Source organism: Ostrea edulis, chromosome 4, assembly GCF_947568905.1.
Source record: "Ostrea edulis chromosome 4, xbOstEdul1.1, whole genome shotgun sequence".
Lineage (NCBI taxonomy): Eukaryota > Metazoa > Mollusca > Bivalvia > Ostreida > Ostreidae > Ostrea > Ostrea edulis.
Window position 1 is genome coordinate 68,727,817 of NC_079167.1, and position 24,318 is coordinate 68,752,134.

Below are 24,318 nucleotides of genomic sequence, written 5' to 3' on the forward strand. Positions count from 1 at the left end.
TTGATGGACGTTTATATTTCTGTCATGAACAATGCAAGCTCCGTTAACTTGAGAGGTAACAAATTTCTTAATAGCCTTATTAACCTTGCGTCTTTTTAGATCGATCTTAGCGCCACCCTTACCTAGAGGTGCACCATGCCAGTAAAGACGGGGAAGCATTGTTGACCAAATGAGCAAAGTTTTTGGTAGCAATGCATTGTAGCGATACAAGCTACATTGAATTTCATGTGCAAATCTAAGTGCAGTATTGCCAGCTGTTGTTAGATCGTTTGACCCAGCATGAATAACCAATACATCTGGTTGTGGTTGATGTTTGAGTTCTTCTGTTATCAGTTTGTCGAGGTCTTGCCATTTTAGCCCTCTTATCCCCTTCCAAAAGATGTCAACCCCTAGATTGAGGTTCTTTCCGCCCGGTCTCCTCCGTGCCTCTTCACCAGCCCAAAAAGGTATAGACGATCCTACTATCCAAACTGTCTTGAAACCTGGAATACTTTTGGCAAATTAGCCTGTATTCCATTCAACAAACCATTACATTATAATCTTATGTAGTTTTGAAAAGCATTTGACTCCCACCTTCCCAAAGATTTAATTTCTGAATCTGAAACCCCTTGTTTTGCCATATCTGTGGCTCTCCCAATTCTGAAGCTATGTGGCCTAAAATGTCCCTGAATGTCATTAAATTTAAGTGTTTTCTGTAGCATGCAATTAAACTGGTATCTTGTTACATGTTTGTAATCCATATGGATGAAAAATAAGGTGGAGTCACTGTTAGGGCGCAACCGCAAAAACTTGAGTACCCATTGCACTGGACAAGTATCAGAATTGGCATGTTTGGAAATCTGCAACGTAGTTGTATTTCCAATTTGGTCAGTTTTAGACCTTGGAATTAGAATGCTGACATTGTTCTTAGTAAGGGAAATGTGTGCCCTATGGATAGACAAGACTTCACTAACCCTAAGCAAGCCGTGATATGCAATTGAAAAAATTGTGGAAAATAATGCTGCCTCATATGGTGATCTACAGACTGATGGCAATGCTGATACTACACGTTGCAAAATAGATATGGTTAATGGGATTCGTGGATCTACAGGGTTACCTCGCTTTTTGTGCAGACCCTGCAAGGCTTTTTTGACAATGAATGATTGAGTATTATCCTGTATGCCTCTTAATTTGTGAAAATATGATAGGGCACTAATGTATAATGCAGCTGTTCTATAAGCTGTACCTGAAATGGACAAATGAGCAATAAAATTAAGCAAGTGGTCAATGGGAATAGGAAAAACCATTGCAATCCCACAGTTACTCAAGAATTTTTTGAAACTGGTAAAAGCCCCTTGATAAGCTTTGTATGTGTTGACTGAGAGGGAACCCTGGATAAGCCTGTTTGCCTCACTTTTTAAATTTCCCAAATGTTCTTGGGAAGTGGTGCTGGCCATGGATCTGCTGTTGGTGCTAGTCGTCGGAATTTGCCCCACTGTGAACGAGAGAGACAATCCGCGATAGAATTTAGCTTAGATGGTATGTGTCTTGCTTTAATTAAGATGTTATGCTTGAGACATGTTAGAACCAGTTTTCTTACAATTTTCATGACCCTAGGTGACCTTGATGTTGTTTTGTTGATAACATGTACCACTGCCATATTGTCAATGTAAAACAAGATTCTGTAGTTGGCAAATTGATGCTTCCATACTTCAATAGCTACTTGGACTGGGAAGAGCTCTAAAAAAGTCATGTCTCGGGTTAGGCCTTGTGCCAACCAACTACTGGGCCACTGAGCATATGCCCACTTGCCTGCAAAAAATATACCAAAACCCCCCGAGTCTCCCCCTGCACTGTCAGTGTAAAGTTCGAGAGTGTCGTTATTGACCCATATGCTCTTTGTAATGACTGATATACCATTAAAAGATTGAAGGAAGGTGAGCCAGACTTGGAGGTCAGCTTTCATTTCTAATGTTACCCGGGTATGGTGATGTGGTTTGCCAAGGCCGATTGTTGCATCGGTTAGTCGTCGACAGAAAGCCCTACCTGGAGCTATGACTCTACATGCAAAATTCAAAAGCCCCAATATGGACTGAAGTTGCTGAAGTGTTACCTTTCTAAAAGTCATAATGTCAAGAATTTTGTGTTTAATTTCATGAATTTTTTCCCATGGTAATTTCATGATCATTTGCACCGTATCAAATTCGATGCCCAAGAAAGTAAGAACTTGGGTTGGATATACTGTTTTGTCATTTGCAATTGGGACCCCCAGATCACTGCACAGGGAAAGAAAGGTGTCCAAGGTATTTTTGCTTATGGAATGCTCTCTGCCGCAGAAAAAGAAGTCATCCAGATAATGCAGAATAGAGGAATTTTGTGAACGATTCTGTGTCAACCAATGCAGAAAGCATGCAAATCTGTCCCAGATTGCACAACTTATCTTGCACCCAAATGGAAGCATCTTGTCATAATAGAAGGCATCGTTAAAGCAAAAACCTAATAAATCGAAATCCGTGCTATTAATTGGTAGCAACCTAAAGGCTGATTTGATATCAGACTTGGCAAGATAAGCCCCCCTACCTAATTTGGCAATAATGTCAGCAGCATCATCTATAGTTGAATAGGTTACAGAACTCTGTTCTGGGTCGATAAAATAATTTATTGAAGCATTTTCTGGATATGATAAATGGTGAATAAGGCGGTAGTCGCCATCTTTCTTGGGAACAAGGCCTAATGGAGAAACTTGCAAAGTTGGAAAAGGTGGTTCTATAAAGGGGCCTGCCACTCTCCCCAATGTAACCTCTTTACAAATCTTTTCCTCTGCAACTGAATATTGTCTGCCTAAACTTGTTAGATTTTTTGAAAACCTGGGTGATCTAGGACCAGAATATTGTAGTTTAAAGCCATGTTGAAAACCCTCCCGTAAAAAATGATTATCTGAATAATTTTGTGAGTAGTAAATGACTCTGTCTAATCTTATAGGGGTCTTGCCCAATTTATACAGCTGAGTTGGAAGAACAGTTGTTGGCTGGATGTTTTCCTCCGCATCTCCTACAGGTGTGCTTGAACCTGCATTTTGGGAAGAAATTACACTTTTTACCCTGATTGAAATGATAGCAGTATTGGGTAACAGCAGATGTGCTGCTCTGACTTGAAAATTGCTTATTATTACTGAATTGAGTTTGACTATGGAATGGACTCTGGCCGGTCACATATAGTAGCCAAAATTCCTGACTGATAATGCCCCAGGAGGATTCAGGATTGCTAGCTTTGCGGAGACGGTATTGCTCGTCGTATTTGTACCAGCCTTGGGATCTAGTGGCAGCTAATCTGATATCTCGCATGTATTTTAAAAACTCCTGGGCCCGAGCTCTGTATTTTTCCAACATAACGCTCATGTAAATCATGAAGGCATTAGTCCATTTATCAATTGTCAGGTATGAACTATCGTTAGACCTGACAACGCAGAATTTTCCATCCCTGATTTTAATTTCGCCTTGACCCCCCAAACTATAGTCAATCTCTTTTGCTGATTTTAACAGCAAACCTAAATCAACAAATTGCCCATCCCAAATTTTTTGCTTCAGTTTCAAAGGGATGTGTTGACCTACATTATCAAAGTAGCTAAGTTCTGGTACAGGGGTGAAGTCAGCAACATTTAAATCTAAAGAAAAATCAGAGTTACCAATATTGCCAAAGTTGGCAGGCACAAACTCCCCCAAATCTGGTGCAGCCTCACTCCCTGGCACGCTCTCTGAAGATTCCTGGTGCTGGAAGGGGGGTTGGTTATCTCTCACTTCTTTAGTTCCAGGCTTTTGCTGCCTAGTGTTGTGGCGAGACTTTTTTTGTCCTCTGCCCCGGGCTGGAGAAACCATTCCCCCATCTCTTTTTCTCTTTGGAGGCATGGATTGGCCTTGATTGTGAAAAAGTGCTTAACGTGCTGTTGTTCCTTCCACTTGAGTGGGGTGCAAAAAGGAAGAGGAAGTTGCAATACTAGTTAACTCCTCCTGATGCTGACTTTCTTAAAATAAGTTAGCTTGTACCAAGTTAAGTCCTATTGTATAATGCTATTCACTCAATTAAATGAGATTATCTCATATCCATCTCAATAATCTATATTAACGGCAAACTGACAACTCAACATTATGATAAACGGGATAATTTCAGCTTCTCCATCGTAAAATTCCCATATTTATGCAGAAATAGTCCATTATCACCTGTATATGGTGTTTATATCTCTCAACTGATTCGATACGCACGAGCTTGTTCTGCGTATGGTCAGTTTTTAAATCGAGGCAGGCTACTGACAAACAAGTTGATGGTGATGGGGTTTTAACAGTCTTGTTTAAAGTCAGCATTTCGTAAATTCTATGGTCGTTATGACGATACAACCTATCATTGGGTTAAATGCTGTCTGACTTGTTTCATACCGATTGTTAGGCCGTTCTTGACACACTGATTTTGAATATGGATAATTCCGTTTACCTGATCAAGATATAAAGCTCACGGCGGGTGTGACCAGTCGACAGGGGATGATTACTTCTCCTAGACACCTGATCCCACCCACCTCGGGTATATCCAGGGGTCCGTGTTTGCCCCACGATCTATTTTGTATTGCTTATAGGAGTTATGAGATTGATCAGTGTTCGGTATCTTCACCTTTCATGTAGCTATTAATTATGACATCAACTGTTCCCTTCAGTCCTCGGTTTTTTGTTTTGATTGGGGAACCAAAGTTTCCTTTCAGTATTAAATATTTATACTGATTAGGGCACCAAATGTTGCTTTCATTGTTAATTACTAGTACTTACTGTTGATTAGGGCACCAAATGTTGCTTTCATTGTTAATTACTAGTACTTAGTGTTAATTAGGGCACTAACTGTTGCTTTCGTTGTTAATTACTAGTACTTACTGTTGGTTAGGGCACCAAATGTTGCTTTCATTGTTAATTACTAGTACTTACTGTTGATTACGGCACCAAATGTTCCCGTCAATGTTCCCAATACAGGTTTTAGTCTTTTCCCTAGAAACTGCTGAACGAGAACATTAGACAGCGAACCAGCAATCGTAGTTGCCAATTTTTGACTCGCAGAAATCGGATTACCCAGAATGCTGACTATGTTACCAAGTCCTGCATTGGTATTTTTTCCCCTGTAAATTTTTAATTATATATATATATATATATATATATATATATATATATATATAAGCGCATTAAGTTCCAAAGACACCCGATACCTAAAAGTGGATAGAAGGTCATATACAAAAAAAATTATACAAAGCAATAAAATGACTAACGACACGAACATCCAGATTGTCCAATTTTCGGGACGACCTGTCCCTTCTTCAGGACAAACGAAAATAATGACATAATGTGGCCAATACTAACAGAGAATAATAACAAAACCTGCATATAAATACATCTAGCACTACAACTACACTAATCTACAAACGTATTTACAACGCAGACTACATGATTTTTGGGTTTTAGGCTTGGCAATCAATGTTAAAAGCGGAGCGAATTAGGACATGCCCTAGTCGTCCAAAGTGGTGATCCACACACACACACACACACACACACACATATATATATATATATATATATATATATATATTTTAAAAGAGTAGATATAAAGTATGCCAACGTAAAGCGTGCAGTTCATAACCTCAACACATGTGTTTTGAAAAATGAAATTGATTTCTGATATTTACAATCGATCATCAGAATTCCCATCTGTTAAGATAGACACGCTATGTATTTCAAAATTCATACGCGCATTATTTACAACTGCAACGCATTCACGAGGAAATGGCTATCATTACAATTTTTGATATTTAAGGCAAAACATTAGAAATGTAAATATTGTGTTCCTTTGTCTATTCGTTTCCACATTGAAGGAGAATTCAGAAAGTGTTACACAATATTTTGTTTCATTTGTATAAACTAATTTTGTCAGTATCAACACAATATATTCAGCATAAATTAACCATGGAATTAAATGATACACACTCATATCTTTTTAATAACAATAATAGACATGGATTCTTCTGTGTCAATATCTTTAATACTTGTCGGTTGAAAATAAAGAATGACCTTTCCGCACTTCAAATATGCTTAAAAAAATATCATAGTATATGAAAATGCTGTCTAAAAGTATTGCTAGTTATAAAGATTACACCATCTTCGCAAGATTTGCTTACATTCATCTCTGGGAGATGAGAGTAAGCGAATCGAACACTTGGCTCGCGAAGATGATATTACACATAAGTTGCACTATCTTGCCTTTCAACTTATATTCATGATGATGATGATGATGATGATGACTTACCGAGGACAAGAAGCACACTGGTCAATGGTTCCGTTGATTTTAGTCATACAATCCTCATTTAGTGATGTAACCTGTTTTGTTAGTTTCTCGAAATTCTCTGCTATCATGACAGCTAAATCTGCTCGCACGTTTTTGTCAAATTCTTAAATTAAATTTTATCACCGTAAGATATATTCTCAAAGACATGAAAGGTCAATATTGATATCAAATTTAAAAAAACGAAAAAGATAAAGCCCATTAAAACATTATTCCCTCCCCCTAAAGAAATACCTGTGGCAATGGAGACGTACCTTGTAAGTCCTCTTTAGACATCGGGCCAGCCAAACATGTGGCTATAAACGCCAAAAGACAGCTTCTTACCATCAGAATCATTTTGTTTTTCGAAAACCTGAAGAAAAAACTTGCGATTAGGTTCAAGGAAACGCTGCATATACAAATGTGCAAATATATATGTTCTTTAGAGAATGACATGGATACCTCTGGATAGTTCTATCTCTACAAGGGAACTTAGAATTGCTTTATATATAGAGAGAGAGCTTTTGTTGATAAATTGACGTAGGTTGACCTGGGGGAGACCTATCTAAATTGTGGTAATAACAGGATCAGTCTTTACGCAGAAGAAATATTCGGAAGAGATAAACACAGAAATTATGCGAATACGACATTTTCTGAAATCGTTGCTAAACGTACAAAAACAATTCGGAAAAAAACATTTAGATTGGTCTTCCCATCTGTAAACGTCCTACAATCATTCAACCTCCCAATATTTACCAAAAACTAACTTAACATTTACATTTTCAATTAGACCACCAAGTTGTTATCATTATAAAGGCATTCTGTGTAAACAAGTGGAAGGGGGCTGGGGTGATTTTGGAAAAATCGTTTTTGATAACCGAGCCCCCCTTTAGCTCAAATTCTAGAATGTTTGCTTCAAATAGATTATGATTTTAAGTCCAAAAGTGCATTTAAAACAAACATTTTAAAAATGTTATGAATATAATTATATTTAATAGGGAGATTTTTTGTTTACCTCTTATTTTTGACTATTGAACAGTTCATGTTCATTTGCTAACAGAAATATCTATATCATATGAGCGTCGAATTTCTGAAAATAACTACACATATATGTTCTTAGCTGAGCGTATTTCATTTTCGAAGGATTTAAAAGAAAAAACTCTAAACCTTTCATCATTGTTTTTATTTTCATTTCTATATCTTTACATTATTAACCTCTAATACGGATCACTAAACAGAGAAAGGTAACTGAGGAGAAGCTAGTGATTCATTATCGTGTTTGTTTTTTACTAAACCAGTCTGACCTGATTAGCCGACCTGATTAGCCGACTTTGGTGCTATTCTTTATCATCTGAACTAGACAGTTAAACATCATAACTCGTACTAACTGAACATATACAGGCATGTATACACATAGAAGAAGCGGGGGAAACAGATAGTTCTAAAATAATGACTAGCACAGTGTACGTATGTATCCTCAGCTTTCGTTAGCCACTGCCAGGGCTTTACTGAATTCGTTTTAGATGGTACCCCCTCTTGTTCTTGATAGACGTGTTGAATGGTAAGAATGTAAGATTGAACTGATAAATTCACCTTCAACCTATGTAGTGAAAAATGAACGCTTGCCCCCCCCCCCTTCACGATTTCGAAGATGGCGGGAAAATTTGCAACAAAAAAAAAATGTTTTTTCTCCACCACCCATCCCACCCCACGATTTATCAATTAAACGGTTAATTCAAATGACATTAAAGTAACATTAATTCGTTGACATTAATTATGTTAACATTAATTTAAAAGGTTTACCCCAAGCACGAAAACAGTTGGAAACATACTTGCATCATTGACATGCATTAATTACCTGTAATCAATTAAATGTACGCGAGTCACGAATGAAGGGTCTATTCAGGATAACAAAAGAAAACACCTATTGGGCCGGATTTGGTTTTAGTCTTTACATAAAGCTCATCTATATTCATCGTAGTTTATGACTTTAGGTCAAACATGAATGAGATAAGTTGTTTTTCATTCATCGCAGTGCCTTTAGTATGTGGGTATAGGAGGGAACTTTTAACAGATCTCTTACTACGATGTAGCATGATGCATGTACTGTTTGAGTTCTTTCCAAATGTCATTATATATTTTTGTAATTGTGATAGCCGGTCTTAATCACTTTGGGGCTAATTGTTTCTTTTTTTCTTGCAACAATAAAACATGTCACTGATGCATGATATTAAAATGATAAAATGGAAATCCGAGGGAGTGTTGCTACTCTTGCGCAATCCTGCAGCATTTGCGGTGATCTCCATTTGGGCTAGTCCAGGTCCATCTTCTGGAGGGGTTTTGTGGGCCGAAGTTGCCAACATGAGGTTGTTACAGCTGGCGAATACAATTTAGACAACGTTAATATTTGATTACATATTTCCTAATTTCATCTTTTATTGCGTGATGATTTAATAGAGATGAATTGAAATGTATTTTTTGCATTTGCCTTTTGTCCAAGCAGCGGTATCGGGATAATAACTCAGTTATCTTTTTCATTTTACACCCCTAGTTTTGGACGTATCCTTATGACACAACCTGGATTTTACAATAAACGACGAATGCATGTTATTCATACAAACTAAGACTCTGATGCAGAAGAAACGTCAATGATACGCCATATTGGACATGTTGTCATATACATGCGTTTGATATAGGGTTTATAAAAGATAATTCATTAATTGTGACTTTATAATTGCGAATTTTCTTTACTTTTTGGATTCAGTATTTACAAATTCATAGTTGAAAATTAATTGTTTACTTCATGTTTGATCTTGAGAGAACGCATTTTCAAACGTGGCGATTCTCAACTTCTGGAACTTGACATTCTAGTAATAGCTGTGTTTCTTCATAGAGTTACACACGCGCATATTATTACAATGTGTAAATGAAGAAGACACTTCTACATGTAATTATTTCTTCATATATATATATAAAACATATTCGATTGCATTAAATTATCTTTGTGACAAATTATTCAAAATTTATGAAATAAATATTGTTGATTCTCACCTTTTTCTTTGGTGCAACGAATCATTGTTCATTGTGTTTAATACCAGTTGTTGGGCCGTTCTTTACACACTGGTTTTTACTACGAATTACTCCGTTTACCTCATTAAGATAAAGGCCCACACAGGGAATGCTTACTCCTCCTAGACACCTAGTCCCGCCTCTGGTGTTTCCAGTGGTCCGTGTTTTTCCTTTTCATTCATTCATTCTTTCTATCTTTATTTCCTCTTTTGAGAGATTTTACAACATTTACATTCTTTACAATGTTATAAAAGATACATCTAACTGCAATTGAAGATAATTATACACAAACACACAGACACACACACATACACAGAAAAATCAAAAACGCATTTATATGCTCAGATAACATACAACTTATATACATTAAGTCACATTGCTATATCAAGTTTCTTTAGTTATTTTCTTTCGTACATAATCATATATGAATTTTTCATTTGTTCATTTCGAACTTATAATTTATTATCTACAATGTTGAAACTAACCTTCAAAGTTGGTCTAAGCAGCATTTTTCTCATTTAAGCACCGAGTTTGACATAAATTTTTACGTCATTCAAGGCACCCCTGCCCCTAAGATTTCTTTCGGTATTTTGATATGTTACAATCTAAAGAACAATTTACAACAGTATGTTTTAGGGGCACCCCTGCCTTGGGGTCGAAATTCATGAAAAGCTGACAAAAAATTGGGGGAACTGTGTTTGAAAACCTGGTTCATATCTACACGGGTTTTATTTATGGTTACATACATATGTAACATCTCAGTCAGCTGCACCGCTGTCACTGTATGCAGAGGTTTCTTTCAATCGAATCGCGCAATACTTTTACATTTTTCTTTTAATTTCGACTTTTCAATGGTTTTAGTTTGTATAAAAATGTGTATATTTTCCTGCAATAATCTAGTTAAAATTCTTTTCACTCTTTGTATAAAAGGCATTCATATGGAAGCCAATTCCCTGCAAACACAAATCAAGTGAAACTATGGTCTTGATGTTCAGAAGCAATCATGCCACGTAAAAAGGCATGCTAAGTTTAGATAAGGTTTTAATAGATAGACTACATTATGGTGAAGAGAAGCTTCTAGTTCAGTGTGAACATCACAAGAACTCGCAGTTTTCCAGGAACAGACATCCGAAGTGGTCATGAACTCGTAATGATGACCTTCAAACTCCACTTGAAGAAGGCCAGGAAACAAGGACAGACAAGACTCAAGTTTGACCTTGAGAAACAGAAGGGCCCAAAGGTTCTAAAAACTAGTCCAGGTAGGAGGAGAAACAATGACTAGTGCATTACTGATCATCTGCAACAAGATCTGGCAGACAGGAGAAAGACCAACACCATGGACATAATCTCTGATCATCACACCCCCAAAGGCAGCCTACAACACTACAAGAATTACCGCACCATCAACCTTCTTTACCACCCAATCTAGGGCATGTTGAAGATACTGCTGAATAGGTTGAAGCCACAAGCAGAGAAAGTGATTGCTGAAAAACAAGCAGCCTTTACAATAGGGCGCAGCACAACAGAGCAAATCTTCAACATCAGGATACTGTGCGAAAGGTACCTCCAACACCAACAAAACCTCTACCACGTCTTTGTTGGCGTTCGACAGAGTATGGCATGCAGCATTATGGGCCACCATGAAGCTATACAACATCAATGCTAACTTGGTCAGATTCATCGAACACCTCTATGACAAAGCGATCAGCACAGTCTACTTCAACAACAGTATTGGGGCCTGGTTCAATACCACAGTCGGAGTGTGGCAAGGATGCCTGTTTTCCCTACCTTATTCAACATCCTTTTGGAGAGGATCATGGCTGACGCACAAGAAGATTACAGTGGAACAGACAGCATTGACGGCAGAACAATCACCAACTTGCGTTTTGCCGATGACATAGACGGCCTTGCAGGAGAAGAACTTGCGAACCTTGTAGAACTCTTGGAGAAAACATCTACAGTCTACGGAATGCAGATCAATGCAGAAAAGACCAAACTGATGACAAACAGCACCAAAGGCATCAGCACTGACATCAAAGTGAGCGGTGAGAGGCTGGCCACTGTCAACAACTTCAAATATCTCGGAGCCATTGTCAGCGACAAAGGGTAAAAACCTGAGATACTCGCTATAATTGCCCAAACCACCACAGCGCTTACTTACCAAACTCAAGAATATATGGAAGGACAGGAACATTACGCTCAGCTCAAAGATCAGATAGGATGCGCTCCTTGGTCATATCCATATTCTTGTACACCTGTGAATCACGGACCCTAACAGCAGACATTGAAAGAAGGATACAGGCCTTTGAGATGAGATGCTTTCGCTGACTTCTCTGCATCTCCTACAAAGATCACATCACGAATGAAGAAGTCAGGAACAGGATTAAACAAGCTAACGAGCCCTGTGAAGACCTCTTGACCGCAGTGAAAAACCAAAACACCGTAAATTAAAGTGGTACGGGCACGTCTCACGATTATCAGGACTTGTCAAGACGATCCTGCAAGACATAGTACAGGGAGTGAGAAGAGTTGGGGGGACAGCATCGCAGATTGGACAGGCCTAAAACTGAGCAATACTCTCAGAATAGCAGACAACAGACGGGAGTAAAAAGAGCTAGTTAGGAAGTTTTCGTTGGCGCCCCAATGGTCACCCAGACTACGGAAGAGGTGAAGGTCAAATTACATTTTAAACTACTTAGTATCTTATTCTTTAAAATAACGTACTTAGAAATACGGTACTATCGGATTTGATTATTAATTGGCAATATTTAATTTTTTTCACATTTAGTCTATTGATATAAATTTCGTCCGTGTCGCCTTTCGGGTCTCAAGAACTGCCCTCGCTCGACATTGCACACTCCATATCCAGTAGAGAGAAATTATACAGCCTGTCATGACTGAAAAGTGAGTGCAATTACTCCGCCTACCAAGTTCAATGATTCGGATGCCACATGGGAAATACTTGGACGGTTTTGAATTTACTTTTTTGGATATATTACACCGTATTACGAAATCCACTAAGAGAGACTGTTTCTTTCGTTATCAAGCTTAACTAAATCCATTTCTAGTTGTATCGGGAAATCCCGTAGGGATCCGGGTTAGAACAGGTCCTTAGCACCCCCTGCTTGTCGTAAGAGGAGAATAAATGGGCCGGTCCTTCGGATGAGACCGCAAAAACCGAGGTCCCGTGTCACAGCAGGTGTGGTACGATAAAGATCTCTCCCTGCTCAAAGGCCGTAAGCGCCGAGCATAGGCCTAAATTTTGCAGCCCTTCATCGGTAATGGTGACGTCTCCATGTGAGTGAAATATTATCTAGGGACGTTAAACAATATACAATCAATCAACGTATCGGGAACAAATGGCATGTTCACCTGATCCCACCTCTGGTATGTCAAGGATGCGTGTTTGCCCATCTCTTAATTTTGTATTCCTTGTGAGAGTTATCTTTCGTTATCTTTGCTATTTCTAAACACGTTGGGTTTGTCTGATTATTGCTGTTACGAGTACTGTATTTTGAAATATTTTCCCGTTTGTTTGAAGTTATCTCCCTGGCAATATGAATCTTGCACATGTATATAGTAGTTAGCTTAGTTCTTTGACGCTGACACGAAAGGTTTCTATCCCCTTTCGAAGTATAAAGTATCCCTGGATACCGAAATTGGAAGACCTGTGGGGATTCTTGCTGCGTGCAATTGAACTTTTTCTACTTTTTCAACATCAAGAACTTTTTACTTGAATAACTGCTGAACTATTGAAAATATTTATCGGTTACACCATATGTTTGTAATTCAATCCAGAAGACAACAACCCAGTGGCGTAGCTTCCATTGAGGTAACCGAGGCAGCTGCCTCGGTAAAAAAAAAAACACCTTTTACGCTGCCTCGGTAATATTCGAACCCAAGCTACGCCTATGCAACCATCCAAAATTCTGACGAATATTCCGGAACTTGTCTGATAAATGCAATTTACATTTTAGATTATTTTTACTTAGATTGAACTTAATTTTCTTTTTTCTATATGCACTCTTGATATGCTCAGACCAATTGTAAGAGGGAAAAAGACCAAGATGTTGATGTATTGGAATGTAAAACTTATACGGTACCAATTTTGATGCACCAGATGCGCATTTCGACAAATAATGTCTCTTCAGTGATGCTCAACCGAAATGTTTGAAATCCGAAATAACAATGAAGTTTTAGAGCTATTATAGGAGAAAACAGTGTGCCAAAGAAGTGGAGTCAAATTCGTCTAAGGATAAGAGCTATGCGTGAGGAAGATAATCCTTAATTTTGAAATGAATTTCTAAATTTTATCACAGCAATTAAATATACATCAGTATCAGGAATCCATTTCAATTACCGTTCTTAAAAAATAGCTTGATGAAACTCTACATTATTTTTCAGCATGTTACATACAGTTATATCAGCATATAATCTACATGGTGATAAGATATTTTATGCAGCATCATTTACATCAGACAAAAATCCCAGAATAGATCTCTGAGGTATACAGCGCACCAACATGTATACTTGACCTAGATGATAACATGTTTTATACATTACTTACTTAAAGAACTGCTGAGCTATTGAAAATAATTATTGGTTATACCATATGTTTGTAATTCACTCCAAAGATACTTTGTCAAATGCTAAACTTAATTTCTTGATTGCTGTATTTGCATCTAATTGATTAAAAGGTTAACGGCTATACATTCCACTTGATGGACAAACTAGCTTGATGTCAATGACGGCGACAATCTCTACCCAGAGTTGTCGTTCCTTGCTCTCACTTACACCTCTGTCAACGTCTCAGGGTTTTACAAGATTTTTGTAAAATGACACGTATGCTCAAATAACGTATGGTTTTGACTACAGTTACAAAAATATACGTAAATAAATAAATATTGAGGAGATGTCAAGTCTTTTTATGACACAATAAGCATTGATTTGGGTTGAAACGTGGATATTGGGTAGTTCTATTGCACCAGGCCTATACATAGGTACATGAAGAATGTATAGTAATGGAAAAAAAATCTACAAACAGTTGCTTGTCCTACATTTTCCCGATATTTTATGAAATAGTTCTTAGTTTTATTAGCCGTAAAAAAGTGGGTTTACATGTGGAATAACATTGCTTATTTTGAGACGTTAACAGAGGTGTAAGTGAGTGTAAGGAACGATAACTCTGAGTAGAGATTGTGACGGTGATAGAGCAAAGAGAAAGTGAAGGATGATGGTAAAAATAGGCCCAATCACACACAAAAAATTAAGCCCATCGAGCACAGTTTTTACACACTGTAGATAGGATTCCTGCAATTTTTGTGGTAGTTTTAAGTCCTTTTGAGACTGTTCACTCATATTGAGACCTAACCAGCTGTATGTGAAGTGCCACGAATTCAGATTTATGCATGACGCAGGGTCGTATAGCAGGGTTCGTTACTACGCCAACGCCTGCTTCTGTTTTAAGGTCTCCTCTGAAAGACTCGTGACTCTCCCTTTAAAATGCTGAGCGTTTTCTGAAGCAGCCGCCTGGTTTCCGAGGCCTTCCGATTATGCAAGCGTCTGTGCAAACACGGATGTAAAAAGATGTAAAATTAAACATGTTTCTCTATTTTATTTCTAAAACTAATCACGTTACATAATACGTACATAAAAATCGTCTAACATTTATAAAATAAAATTTCTATCCTCCTAAACAAAATCTTGGTAGATTTTATCTGCCAGCATTGTGTAAGACGTTGGTTTATCAGTGAAGATTATTGTCTCCCCTGACTTCCCTGTCAGCGTCTTTGTCGTTGTGTCAATGCTGTATGTAACGTTCTGAAGTTCTCCAGAGACTGTCAGAGTTGGCGACATTACCATCTCAGGATCACCTGTAATTATCTGTAAAACAAAAAGATAACAAATTAATGAAGCAACCAGAAACATAAAATCCAAGGGAAGCTTCCATTTTCACTTTTGTGTGGATACTCTAAATCCATAACGCACCTGCGTGAGAATAGTTCCGTTGATGGCGTCTTCATACAGGAGCTGTAGATTCTCTATACTCTTAGTCAGGTCACTCAAACTCTTGGCTACACTGGCACCACATACTATGAAAAATGGATTAGCATTCAAGTAATTAAGCATCATTTATGTGTTTGAGGTTCTCTTGGTCATTGCAATTACAGAAAAACGCTTCGAATTTCTTTTGAAGCTGTGTATTACAATTTACACCTGAATTTAAAAAAAGTTATGACGAGTATTTTCAAAGTTTTAAACAATAGTTTTGCACTGTTATACATTTTCATAATGGTAGATACATGTACAAGCACTGCATTGTGTACCAAAACTTTATTTTGTTTTTTCTTACTTAAGTCAAATATCAAAGGGGAAGGCAACCCAAAATAATTTTACAGGAGAAATGATAGGATTAATTATATGATAAAAATTTGTGACGTTATTCTGTTAATATACTTGTACATCCTAGATAGGCTTCACTACTAATTTGAAAACGTTAAAAAATTGAAACTCCCGCCATCTATAGAGGCTGCCATGATGTGGAACTCTTTTGTATTAGAGACCACAAAAATCAATAATTTTGACGTCACACCATTTGTTCCGGTTTTGATGAGATTCTAAGATCATCAAAGATGTGCATGTGTTAGATTTTACGAATGAATAGGTTGATGTCCTATCAAACAGTTAATTACACTAATGCGAAGGAAGATGTGAAAAAAATTGGGTTTTTTCTTCTCGAAATTACTGACCCAGCCAAGTCATTTGAAAAGAAAAGTCTATGTAAACTTTGGATCCATCATTTGCGTAATGACAAGTTGAGGTTCGAGACATTTGTATGAAGAAATGTGTACCGTCTGCCTGGTTTGCGACTCGACTGAACGCCTTTTCTTAATTTATTCTTGCGAAAGAACGGCATCAAATTTATACTGCTCCAAACTTATCTGTTCGCGACTTGTCATGTTTACAGTGCTGCTGATGAAATAAACCGGAACCGACGGTATGACTTCATAAATCAAACGTCAATGGCCACTCTCTTAACGGCGAGTAATTTTAGATATATGATGGATTAATAATGATTTAGTTCTTAATCTGTTTGTTTTTAAAGTCATTTACGATATCAATAAGTAATATTTTACTCATGAAAGGGTTGCCTTTCCCTTTAAATATTACTGATAATTAAACAAATTTTGAATGGACAGTCCGTTTTCCAATCAACGTCCTAATATTTAGAGTTCCAATACTTTTAAAGAAAGTGATCAGTTTGATTTTCCAATATCTAAATGCACTTACCGTTTCGAATTATTACAGCTGAATCCTCTGAATTCAAATTATCACAGGCTACACAGGCTGATCGCTTTCTTCTCCAGAATTTTAGCTTGCCTGTTTGAAGGAAAACTTGTGTTCATCAGACTATTTCTAGATGGGAACATGATTTTGATACACCTCGTGGTGATTTAACCATGTAAACATTGATTTCTTGACATCAATTTAGGTGTCTGAAAATTGTGTGTATTCTTCTCATAATTAACAGATACATGTAAATCAGTCGATACTTACTTAATTCATTTCCGATATTTCCTACCAAATTATTCACATTGCGTTTTAAAAACGATGGAAGATTTGAAAAAGAATTTTTCAAATTTGCTAAATTTTTCTCAAAATTAGCGAAAAAGCTTGTGAGATCCTTGATTTCTTTATCTGAAAAGAAATGAATGAAAGGTGAAGATAACGAACAGTGATCAATCTCATAATTTTATATAGTTCATAAAACACTGTTATGGTGAACACTTCTTCAACATTGAATACGTTCACAATATCAATAATTTAAATATTTCTTTTACTTACAATAGAACTGATTTATGGTCACAATAAATGAATATTTACTTTCAGTAATGTTTTGTAAACACATGCAATATCATTCCTTGGTATTTTGATGATATTCATACATCCTCATGTAGGACCTTACATGTATGCTTACGTAATAGATTATTGCTTTGTATGGAAATTATTCAAAGCATAAAAACCTATATCGTTTTTTATTCTACAAACTATAAATGTAAGGATGTTTGTAAATAAATTTACATACACGATGGAAACCGATTATACAAATCACCTGGAACCTCCATAACTAATAGTCATGTAAACCCATCATACAAACAGCATATAGACGTTTTTTCTTGAAATATTGCCGATATTTGCGGCAAAACTTTTGAGAGATAAGCTACCATTTTTATTTTTCTAATAACCTTAATCTCTAATAAACGTCGTCAATCATTTGGGGATGTATGTATTGCCCTTGGATTCAACATTCTGAAACATGTTATTGATTATTTATATATAACTTAGATTTTTGAAATATTTTATGTTCAACAAGATTTTTTACAATAATTATTGGACTTTACTCAAATTAAATTCATGTTCCTATCATGAATGAACCTATATGAATAATTGATTTTGTAAAATCTTATGACGTCACATGAGGGTGGAACTACTTCAACACAATATATCTTTCTTTTTTATAATTACGTTCTTCTCAAAAGATCGCGCTCCTTTTCCTTTCATTTTATATTCTATCTTAGAGCTGTGGAAGTAGTTTGCTCATTTATTGGTCAATCTGTACAATGTACGATACTTACTATTGATTAATGAACTAAATGTCCCCTTCAGTGTTCCCACGACAGGGCCTAATTTATCTCCCAGAAATTTCTGTACGTTAACGTTAGACAACGAGTCTGTTATAGTATTCGCCAGTTTCTCGCCCTCTGAAATCGGAATCCTTAAAACTGCAACTATCTTATCAACTCCAGAATTTGGATTCGTTCCTCTGTAAAATAAAATGACAGAAATTATCTAACTTTCCATCAATTAAAAAAAATGCCTTTGATTTGAATATTTATTAATACTAAATACAATAACCGCAAGCATTGATAATTTCATCATGGCGATATCTTACTTGGGACAAGAAGCACACTGGTCCACGGTTCCGTTGATTTTCGCCATACAATTCTCGTTTAGTGACGTAATTTGTTGTGTTAACGTCTCAAAATTTTCAGCGACCATGACGGCTAATTCTGCTCGCACATTTTTATCGAATCCTGGAATGCGATATGATATCGGATAACTTTCGCAGAATATTTCATATGTTTTAAGAAAACGTTATGCTTCGTGTAACACTTCGAGATTGAAATAATCACTGAGGTACTAGAAATCTACCTTCTAAATCTCCGTTAGACATGGAACCCGCAAAACATTCCTTGGCAATAAAAACCAGAAGGCAGCCTCTGATCATCAGCAACATAATGTCTTTGAAAAGAAAACTTTACCTGTAATAGAAAACGTGATGAAAGCTACCGTAACACTATCATTCTAAGTCAAACGCTACATACCATACTGTTTTGGAGAATACTATTAATACCTTTGTATTAGCTTTTGCTTACAAGTGAACACCGCAATGCTTTCTTTCTCTCTCTATATATATATGTATATATATAATTGCCCTGTTGACAGGGGGAAAAAAGTTGATAGACGTAAGTATATCCTATTTACTTTGTGATGTCCTGAGGGTGAGGCATTACACGACCCGAGAAATTGTCATTTTTTTGTAAACAGTAAGCCATAAAGTCTTGTATTGCCGATGGATGATTCACAGATATTTTACATATATGAATTTGATTCTGCAAAGATTAACTTTAGGAATACCATAAGAAATTCTAAATGCGAAGAAAAAATGATTTCCAATCATCCAGACTGGCTTACTGGATACAAACTTTACCTTGCATTTCTCTACCAGAAGAGAACTGTTATAACATTTTCATGCATGTTTAGGCACTATGTTATAACTCTTGTTAATCTATATAACAGATTAATTTCCTTGGCCATAAGATTTTTGGGTGTTTTAGACATAAATGATAATGATTTCAATTTTCATTTCATTTCTCAACTTGAATCGATATTATGCCTTTTGAATTTGTTGTCTATTACATAATTATATACAATTTATTAGGCAATTTTTCTATTGTCTTTCTGTATTTTTTTTTTTAAAATGTGTAACATTTATCGCACTCACAATAGTTTTCCATGTCTGTTTACTCTGCTTTTATCGTATACAGAAAATTTACCAGATTATAAATAAAATGACCACAATGACATTAATCATTAACCACGTAAACACTGGACTATCCATGACCCCATATACTGGTCCGTGAAATAGGTCACGTGCGTCAGCACCACACGTTGGACACACGGACACACAGTGAAAGAAAATGTTGAAAAATCCACGTACATGTATTTGAGACATTGTATATTCAATGCAAAATTTTTAAGTACAACATGTACTATATTAACATAAGAATTATGGCCAACTCATACTGTTTGTGAACTTGGTCCTTTTACTATTGTGTATTTGGTACCTATCTCATAATGAATTTAGGTTCTGCTAAGTTCCCTTTGTAAATACACGTGCTTGTGTATAACATGCATACAGGATTTGCTGAGGACGCTGTTGATGGGAACCGAATTCACAGTTGGTAACTCTCTGAACTTCAAATCTGCATTCGCAATAAGGTGATATAATAATGGGGAATTTTATAATAGAATGAACACATTAAGATTAAGATCAATAACTGTATTCAAAATGAGTTTGATATGAACAAAATTGAGAAAGAGAGAGAGAGGCCTGTATTTCAGAAACATATTTCACACTTTATCGGTAATGTGGTTTTTCTAAAAAAGCTTTTCACTCAGTTACTAAAATTTCATAATAACAGAATCATTACTAGTCCGATGACAGTGTTTATTATATAGCTAATAGTTGAATTTAACTCCATTTGAATCTCGAAAAGAATTGATTTACGGTATTTAAAGTCTCTAATTAGCTTTTCCAGGGTACTGTAATAACGAAAAATAAAAATATGTGATTTATATCCTTTTTACGTTTGAAAGCCTTTGCAACCAAAACTTGTCATGAACAGTAAAAGTAAAAATAAAGATGATATTAGTAATGCAGAGTCTGAAAATTCAACGTCTTGGATACATTACAGGAGTTATGAGATTGATCACTGTTCGTTATCTTCACCTTTCATTATAGGAATTATGAGATTGATCACTGTTCGTTATCTTCACCTTTCATTATAGGAGTTATGAGATTGATCACTATTCGTTATCTTCACTTTCCATATATATTTTTCTATCATTTCATACCGAAACAGGTCATTTGTAATTCTGTTACGAAATATAGTTTCTGTATAATTGAATGGTATTTATGATTAAGTTCAATAAATAATTCTAAATTCTAGTAAATGCATTAGTAAATCGTATTTACATATGTACGGTTAAGTTCAATAAATAATCCTAAATCCTAGTGCCTAATATCAGTCATAAAGTCAGGGCGTTCCAGATGATGGAGACAAATTATCTTTGTTCTTATTTCGTTTTCGAAGAATTTTTAAAGAGTTTTTAAAACAACATATTTTCTCCCTCAATTCAATAAAGAAGTCCATGAAATTCGTTTTGAAGTCCAAAGTGTAACAAATCTGACACATTCCATAATTCTGTTTACGGGGTTATGGAACAATGCTTACATAGAGAATATCTATGTTTGATGACATGATTAATAATTTTACAGCATTTTCTTAAATGAAAAGCGATTCTCTGTATCTGTAATGTAAGAAAGGCGAGTAAACATTTTCATTAGCAGATAACAAATGTAAAATATATAGTATAGTTTACAGAATAAAGAGTACGTACTAAAATTTTCATAATCTTCCACATTATAGATATACACACAATGTAATATTTGAGGTAAATGTGTGATAAAAGATATCAAAACACGTGGAATCGAAATAAAAGATAGAATTCTGATAAGTATATTTCAATTGCTTTTAAACCATATCTGCCATATTTTTGTCTTTCAGTTTAGATTACTAATACATTCACTTGATTCCGAATATGCCATCAATACAGAAGTATATTTCATCAGCTTAAAGTATCCATGAAGTGATTAAACTAGCACCAAAGTCCGTACGGCGTTTTGTTTACAAACAATGTCACACCTCACCCTCAGAACAGCACACAGAAAACAAGACTCACGTACGTTGATCAACATTTTTGTAAACAGGACAAGCGTATATAAAGAGGATCGCGGTGTTCACTTGCAGACAAGTATTAATACAGAGGTATTGGTAGTCTTTAAACAAACGTTCTTTGTACATTTGCATGTACTATTCGACTTCGAATTATAACTCACTCTTCTGTATATTTCTAGGTGGAATTTTGTTGAAGGACAAAATGTTGCTGATAATCAGAAGCTGTTTTCTGATCTTTATTGCCACGAGATGTTTTGCTGTTCGTATGTCTAAAGGAGACTTAGAAGGTACTTTTCCGTAGTGACCCAGAGATTTGCTACATCAAGCAGAAAGGTTTTTTCCAAAGTATATGAAATGTAGTCTAAACCTTGTATGATTATTTGCTTTTCTATTTCAGAATTTGACAAAAATGTCAGAGTAGACTTAGCTGTCGTGGTCACCGAAAATTTTGAGAAGCTGACACAACAAATTACATCCCTGAATGAGGACTGTATGGTGAAAATCAACGCAACCATTGATCAGTGTGCTTCTTGTCCCAGGTATAGCATCATTATAATCATCGTCCTCATCAAAAAAATCGAGGAATGAATCTACTTTTTTATATCCTTTATCTCTTGGTAATCATGATTGACACGTTACGTTTTAATGAAAAGAAATTTCGTTGGTCATGTACATTTTATGAACTTACTTCACTTCTATGTCCACTAATCTTACAGAGGAACTGGGAAAAACTCTGGAGTCAAAAAGATAGTGTCAGTTCTAAGTATCCCGATTTCAGAGGGTGAGAAACTAGCAAATACCATTGTGGACTCTCTGTCAAAAGGCAATGTACAGAAGTTTCTGGGAGAGAAATTAGGTCCGGTAGTGGGAACATTAAAGGGAACCTTTAGTTCATTAGTGAACAGTAAGTACTTAGCAGTGCATAGAAGAATATTTATCAAAAGATTAACTTACTATAGTCCCAAAAAAGGAAACTTACATCGCAAACCTTTTCCTTAATTTTGAAAATCATTTAACTCTCCTTCAACATTGTTATGATACATAATATGATTTTGTTTTCAATTTCAGATAAAGAAATTAAGGATCTCACAAACTTTTTCGTGAATTTTGAGAAAAATTTAGCGAATTTGAAGAGTTCTCTTTCAAATCTTCCATCCTTCTTAGAACACAATTTAAACAATTTGGTAGGAAATATTGGCAGTGAACTGAGTAAGTAATGTTTATGACATTTTTAAAACATGTAGTTTGTATCTGCATACATGTATGCAACATATTGTCAACTGCGTATGGATCGATGCACGGGGATTGTTCTGCGTGTGGTCGGTTTGTGGATCGAGGCAGGCTGCTGGCAGGCGGGTTGGTGGTGCGGGGGGTTCTCCGTTTACCTGATCAAGAAATTGGGCTCACAGCGGGTGTCACCAGTCGACACGGGATGCTTACTCCTCCTAGGCACCTGATCCCGTCTCTGGTATACCCAGGGGTCCGTGTTTGCCGAACTCTCTATTTTTTATATTACTTACGGCAGTTATGAGATTGATCACTGTTCGTTATCTTCACCTTTCATTACAGTAAACATTATCAACAGAAAATAATGGATGTAAACTTATGAATATTAACACGTTTTTGATAGTACATTGTATATTATCAACTGTATGTACAAACGATTTCTGTCTGTCCTTTTCACTCATTTCATCTTTCTGCATTGATTTACTCATTCAAACAGGCAAACTCAAATTCTGGAGAAGAAAGCGATCTGCCTGTTTAGCATGTGAAAAATTGAATTCGGATGATGCGACTGTAATAATTACCAATGGTAAGTAAAACTGCTAATCTTATAATTAGATTACTTCAATTCGAATTTAATTACATTCTACAACAAATGATAATTATTATTTCTGGCTTGTGTTAGTGCTTTCAAGTCGATGAAGTGAAAAATCAAACTGAGCGTCTTTATTGGAAATGTTTCGATTTTCGGTATTCATTGATTAAAAGTCTTCGCTCTTCTTTGTTAGGAATATTCACATATAATTAATATTCTGTACAGTATGTGGTACTGGTGTTGCCAAGAGTTTGAGTGACCTGACTAAGAGTATAGAGAATCTACAGCTCCTGTATGAAGACGCCATCAACGGAACTATACTCACACAGGTATGTTATGGATTTAGAGTATCCACTCAAAAGTGAAAGTGGAAGTTGCCCTTGGATTTTATATTTCTGGTTGCTTCATTAATTTGTTATCTTTTTGTTTTACAGATAATTACAGGTGATCCTCAGATGGTGATGTCGCCAACTCTGACAGTCTCTGGAGAACTTCAGAACGTTACATACAGCATTGACACAACGACAAAGACGCTGACAGGGAAGTCAGGGGAGACAATAATCTTCACTGATAAACCAACGTCTTACACAATGCTGGCAGATAAAATCTACCAAGATTTTGTTTGAATTGATAAATTCTTATTACTTGAATGTTACTATTGAGTGGGTAAAGGCACAAATTTGAGAAGCTAAATGAAACAATGTTAAAAAGCTTTGAAATCAGAGTAAGTGATCCTATTTTACCTCAGTTGGTATTGTTGCATCATCGAAGACGGTGTTTAATACACGCAAGGTTAGTCGATTCGACCGAAGAGTCTTTAATTAACTGATTCAATGCAATGTCTTAGTTTTTCGGGTACTGCGAATCCACGCTATGAACTTGAGTAGCATATAGGAACAGCAAATTACGAAAGTTGATGGAATAGGACATTCCTTTAATAGATGTGTGTATAACTTGATGAAAAGGTGAAGATAATGAACAGTGATGAAGATAATGTTGGCATTGCTAGTTTATATTTGGATA

At 36.1% G+C, this 24,318-nt stretch overlaps 4 protein-coding genes across 5 annotated transcripts in view; 1 reads left to right on the forward strand and 3 right to left on the reverse strand.

Moving 5' to 3' along the window:
- Window positions 1-4,106, reverse strand: part of LOC125670455 (uncharacterized) — a 4,817-nt gene extending 711 nt beyond the window's left edge. The window contains exons 1-2 of one of the 2 annotated variants that reach the window (XM_048905643.2): window positions 3,665-4,106; window positions 1-3,048 (exon numbers count right to left, since the gene is read on the reverse strand). The exon at window positions 1-3,048 is cut by the window's left edge and continues 711 nt beyond it. In XM_048905643.2, the coding sequence (XP_048761600.1) occupies window positions 1,397-3,048; window positions 3,665-3,884 (1,872 nt within the window). In that variant the 5' untranslated portion in view covers window positions 3,885-4,106 and the 3' untranslated portion in view covers window positions 1-1,396. The remainder of the gene's footprint in view (window positions 3,049-3,664) is intronic. The other variant, XM_048905644.2, reaches the window with a different exon arrangement.
- Window positions 1-6,871, reverse strand: part of LOC125670456 (uncharacterized) — a 9,902-nt gene extending 3,031 nt beyond the window's left edge. The window contains exons 1-4 of the mRNA XM_048905645.1: window positions 6,787-6,871; window positions 6,600-6,697; window positions 6,310-6,451; window positions 4,944-5,131 (exon numbers count right to left, since the gene is read on the reverse strand). Of these exons, the coding sequence (XP_048761602.1) occupies window positions 4,944-5,131; window positions 6,310-6,451; window positions 6,600-6,681 (412 nt within the window). The 5' untranslated portion in view covers window positions 6,682-6,697; window positions 6,787-6,871. The remainder of the gene's footprint in view (window positions 1-4,943; window positions 5,132-6,309; window positions 6,452-6,599; window positions 6,698-6,786) is intronic.
- An 8,213-nt stretch (window positions 6,872-15,084) lies between these two features.
- Window positions 15,085-18,691, reverse strand: LOC125669597 (uncharacterized). Its single transcript, XM_048904208.1, has 7 exons — window positions 18,607-18,691; window positions 18,347-18,488; window positions 18,030-18,217; window positions 16,951-17,091; window positions 16,684-16,773; window positions 15,382-15,485; window positions 15,085-15,276 (listed from the first exon to the last, which is right to left on the reverse strand). Exons 1-7 carry the CDS (start codon window positions 18,689-18,691, stop codon window positions 15,085-15,087), a joined length of 942 nt encoding a protein of 313 aa, XP_048760165.1.
- A 2,855-nt stretch (window positions 18,692-21,546) lies between these two features.
- Window positions 21,547-24,197, forward strand: LOC125668714 (uncharacterized). Its single transcript, XM_048903064.2, has 7 exons — window positions 21,547-21,763; window positions 21,874-22,015; window positions 22,193-22,380; window positions 22,545-22,685; window positions 23,200-23,289; window positions 23,521-23,624; window positions 23,730-24,197. Exons 1-7 carry the CDS (start codon window positions 21,607-21,609, stop codon window positions 23,919-23,921), a joined length of 1,014 nt encoding a protein of 337 aa, XP_048759021.2. The 5' UTR covers window positions 21,547-21,606; the 3' UTR covers window positions 23,922-24,197.
- Window positions 24,198-24,318: the final 121 nt, after the last annotated feature.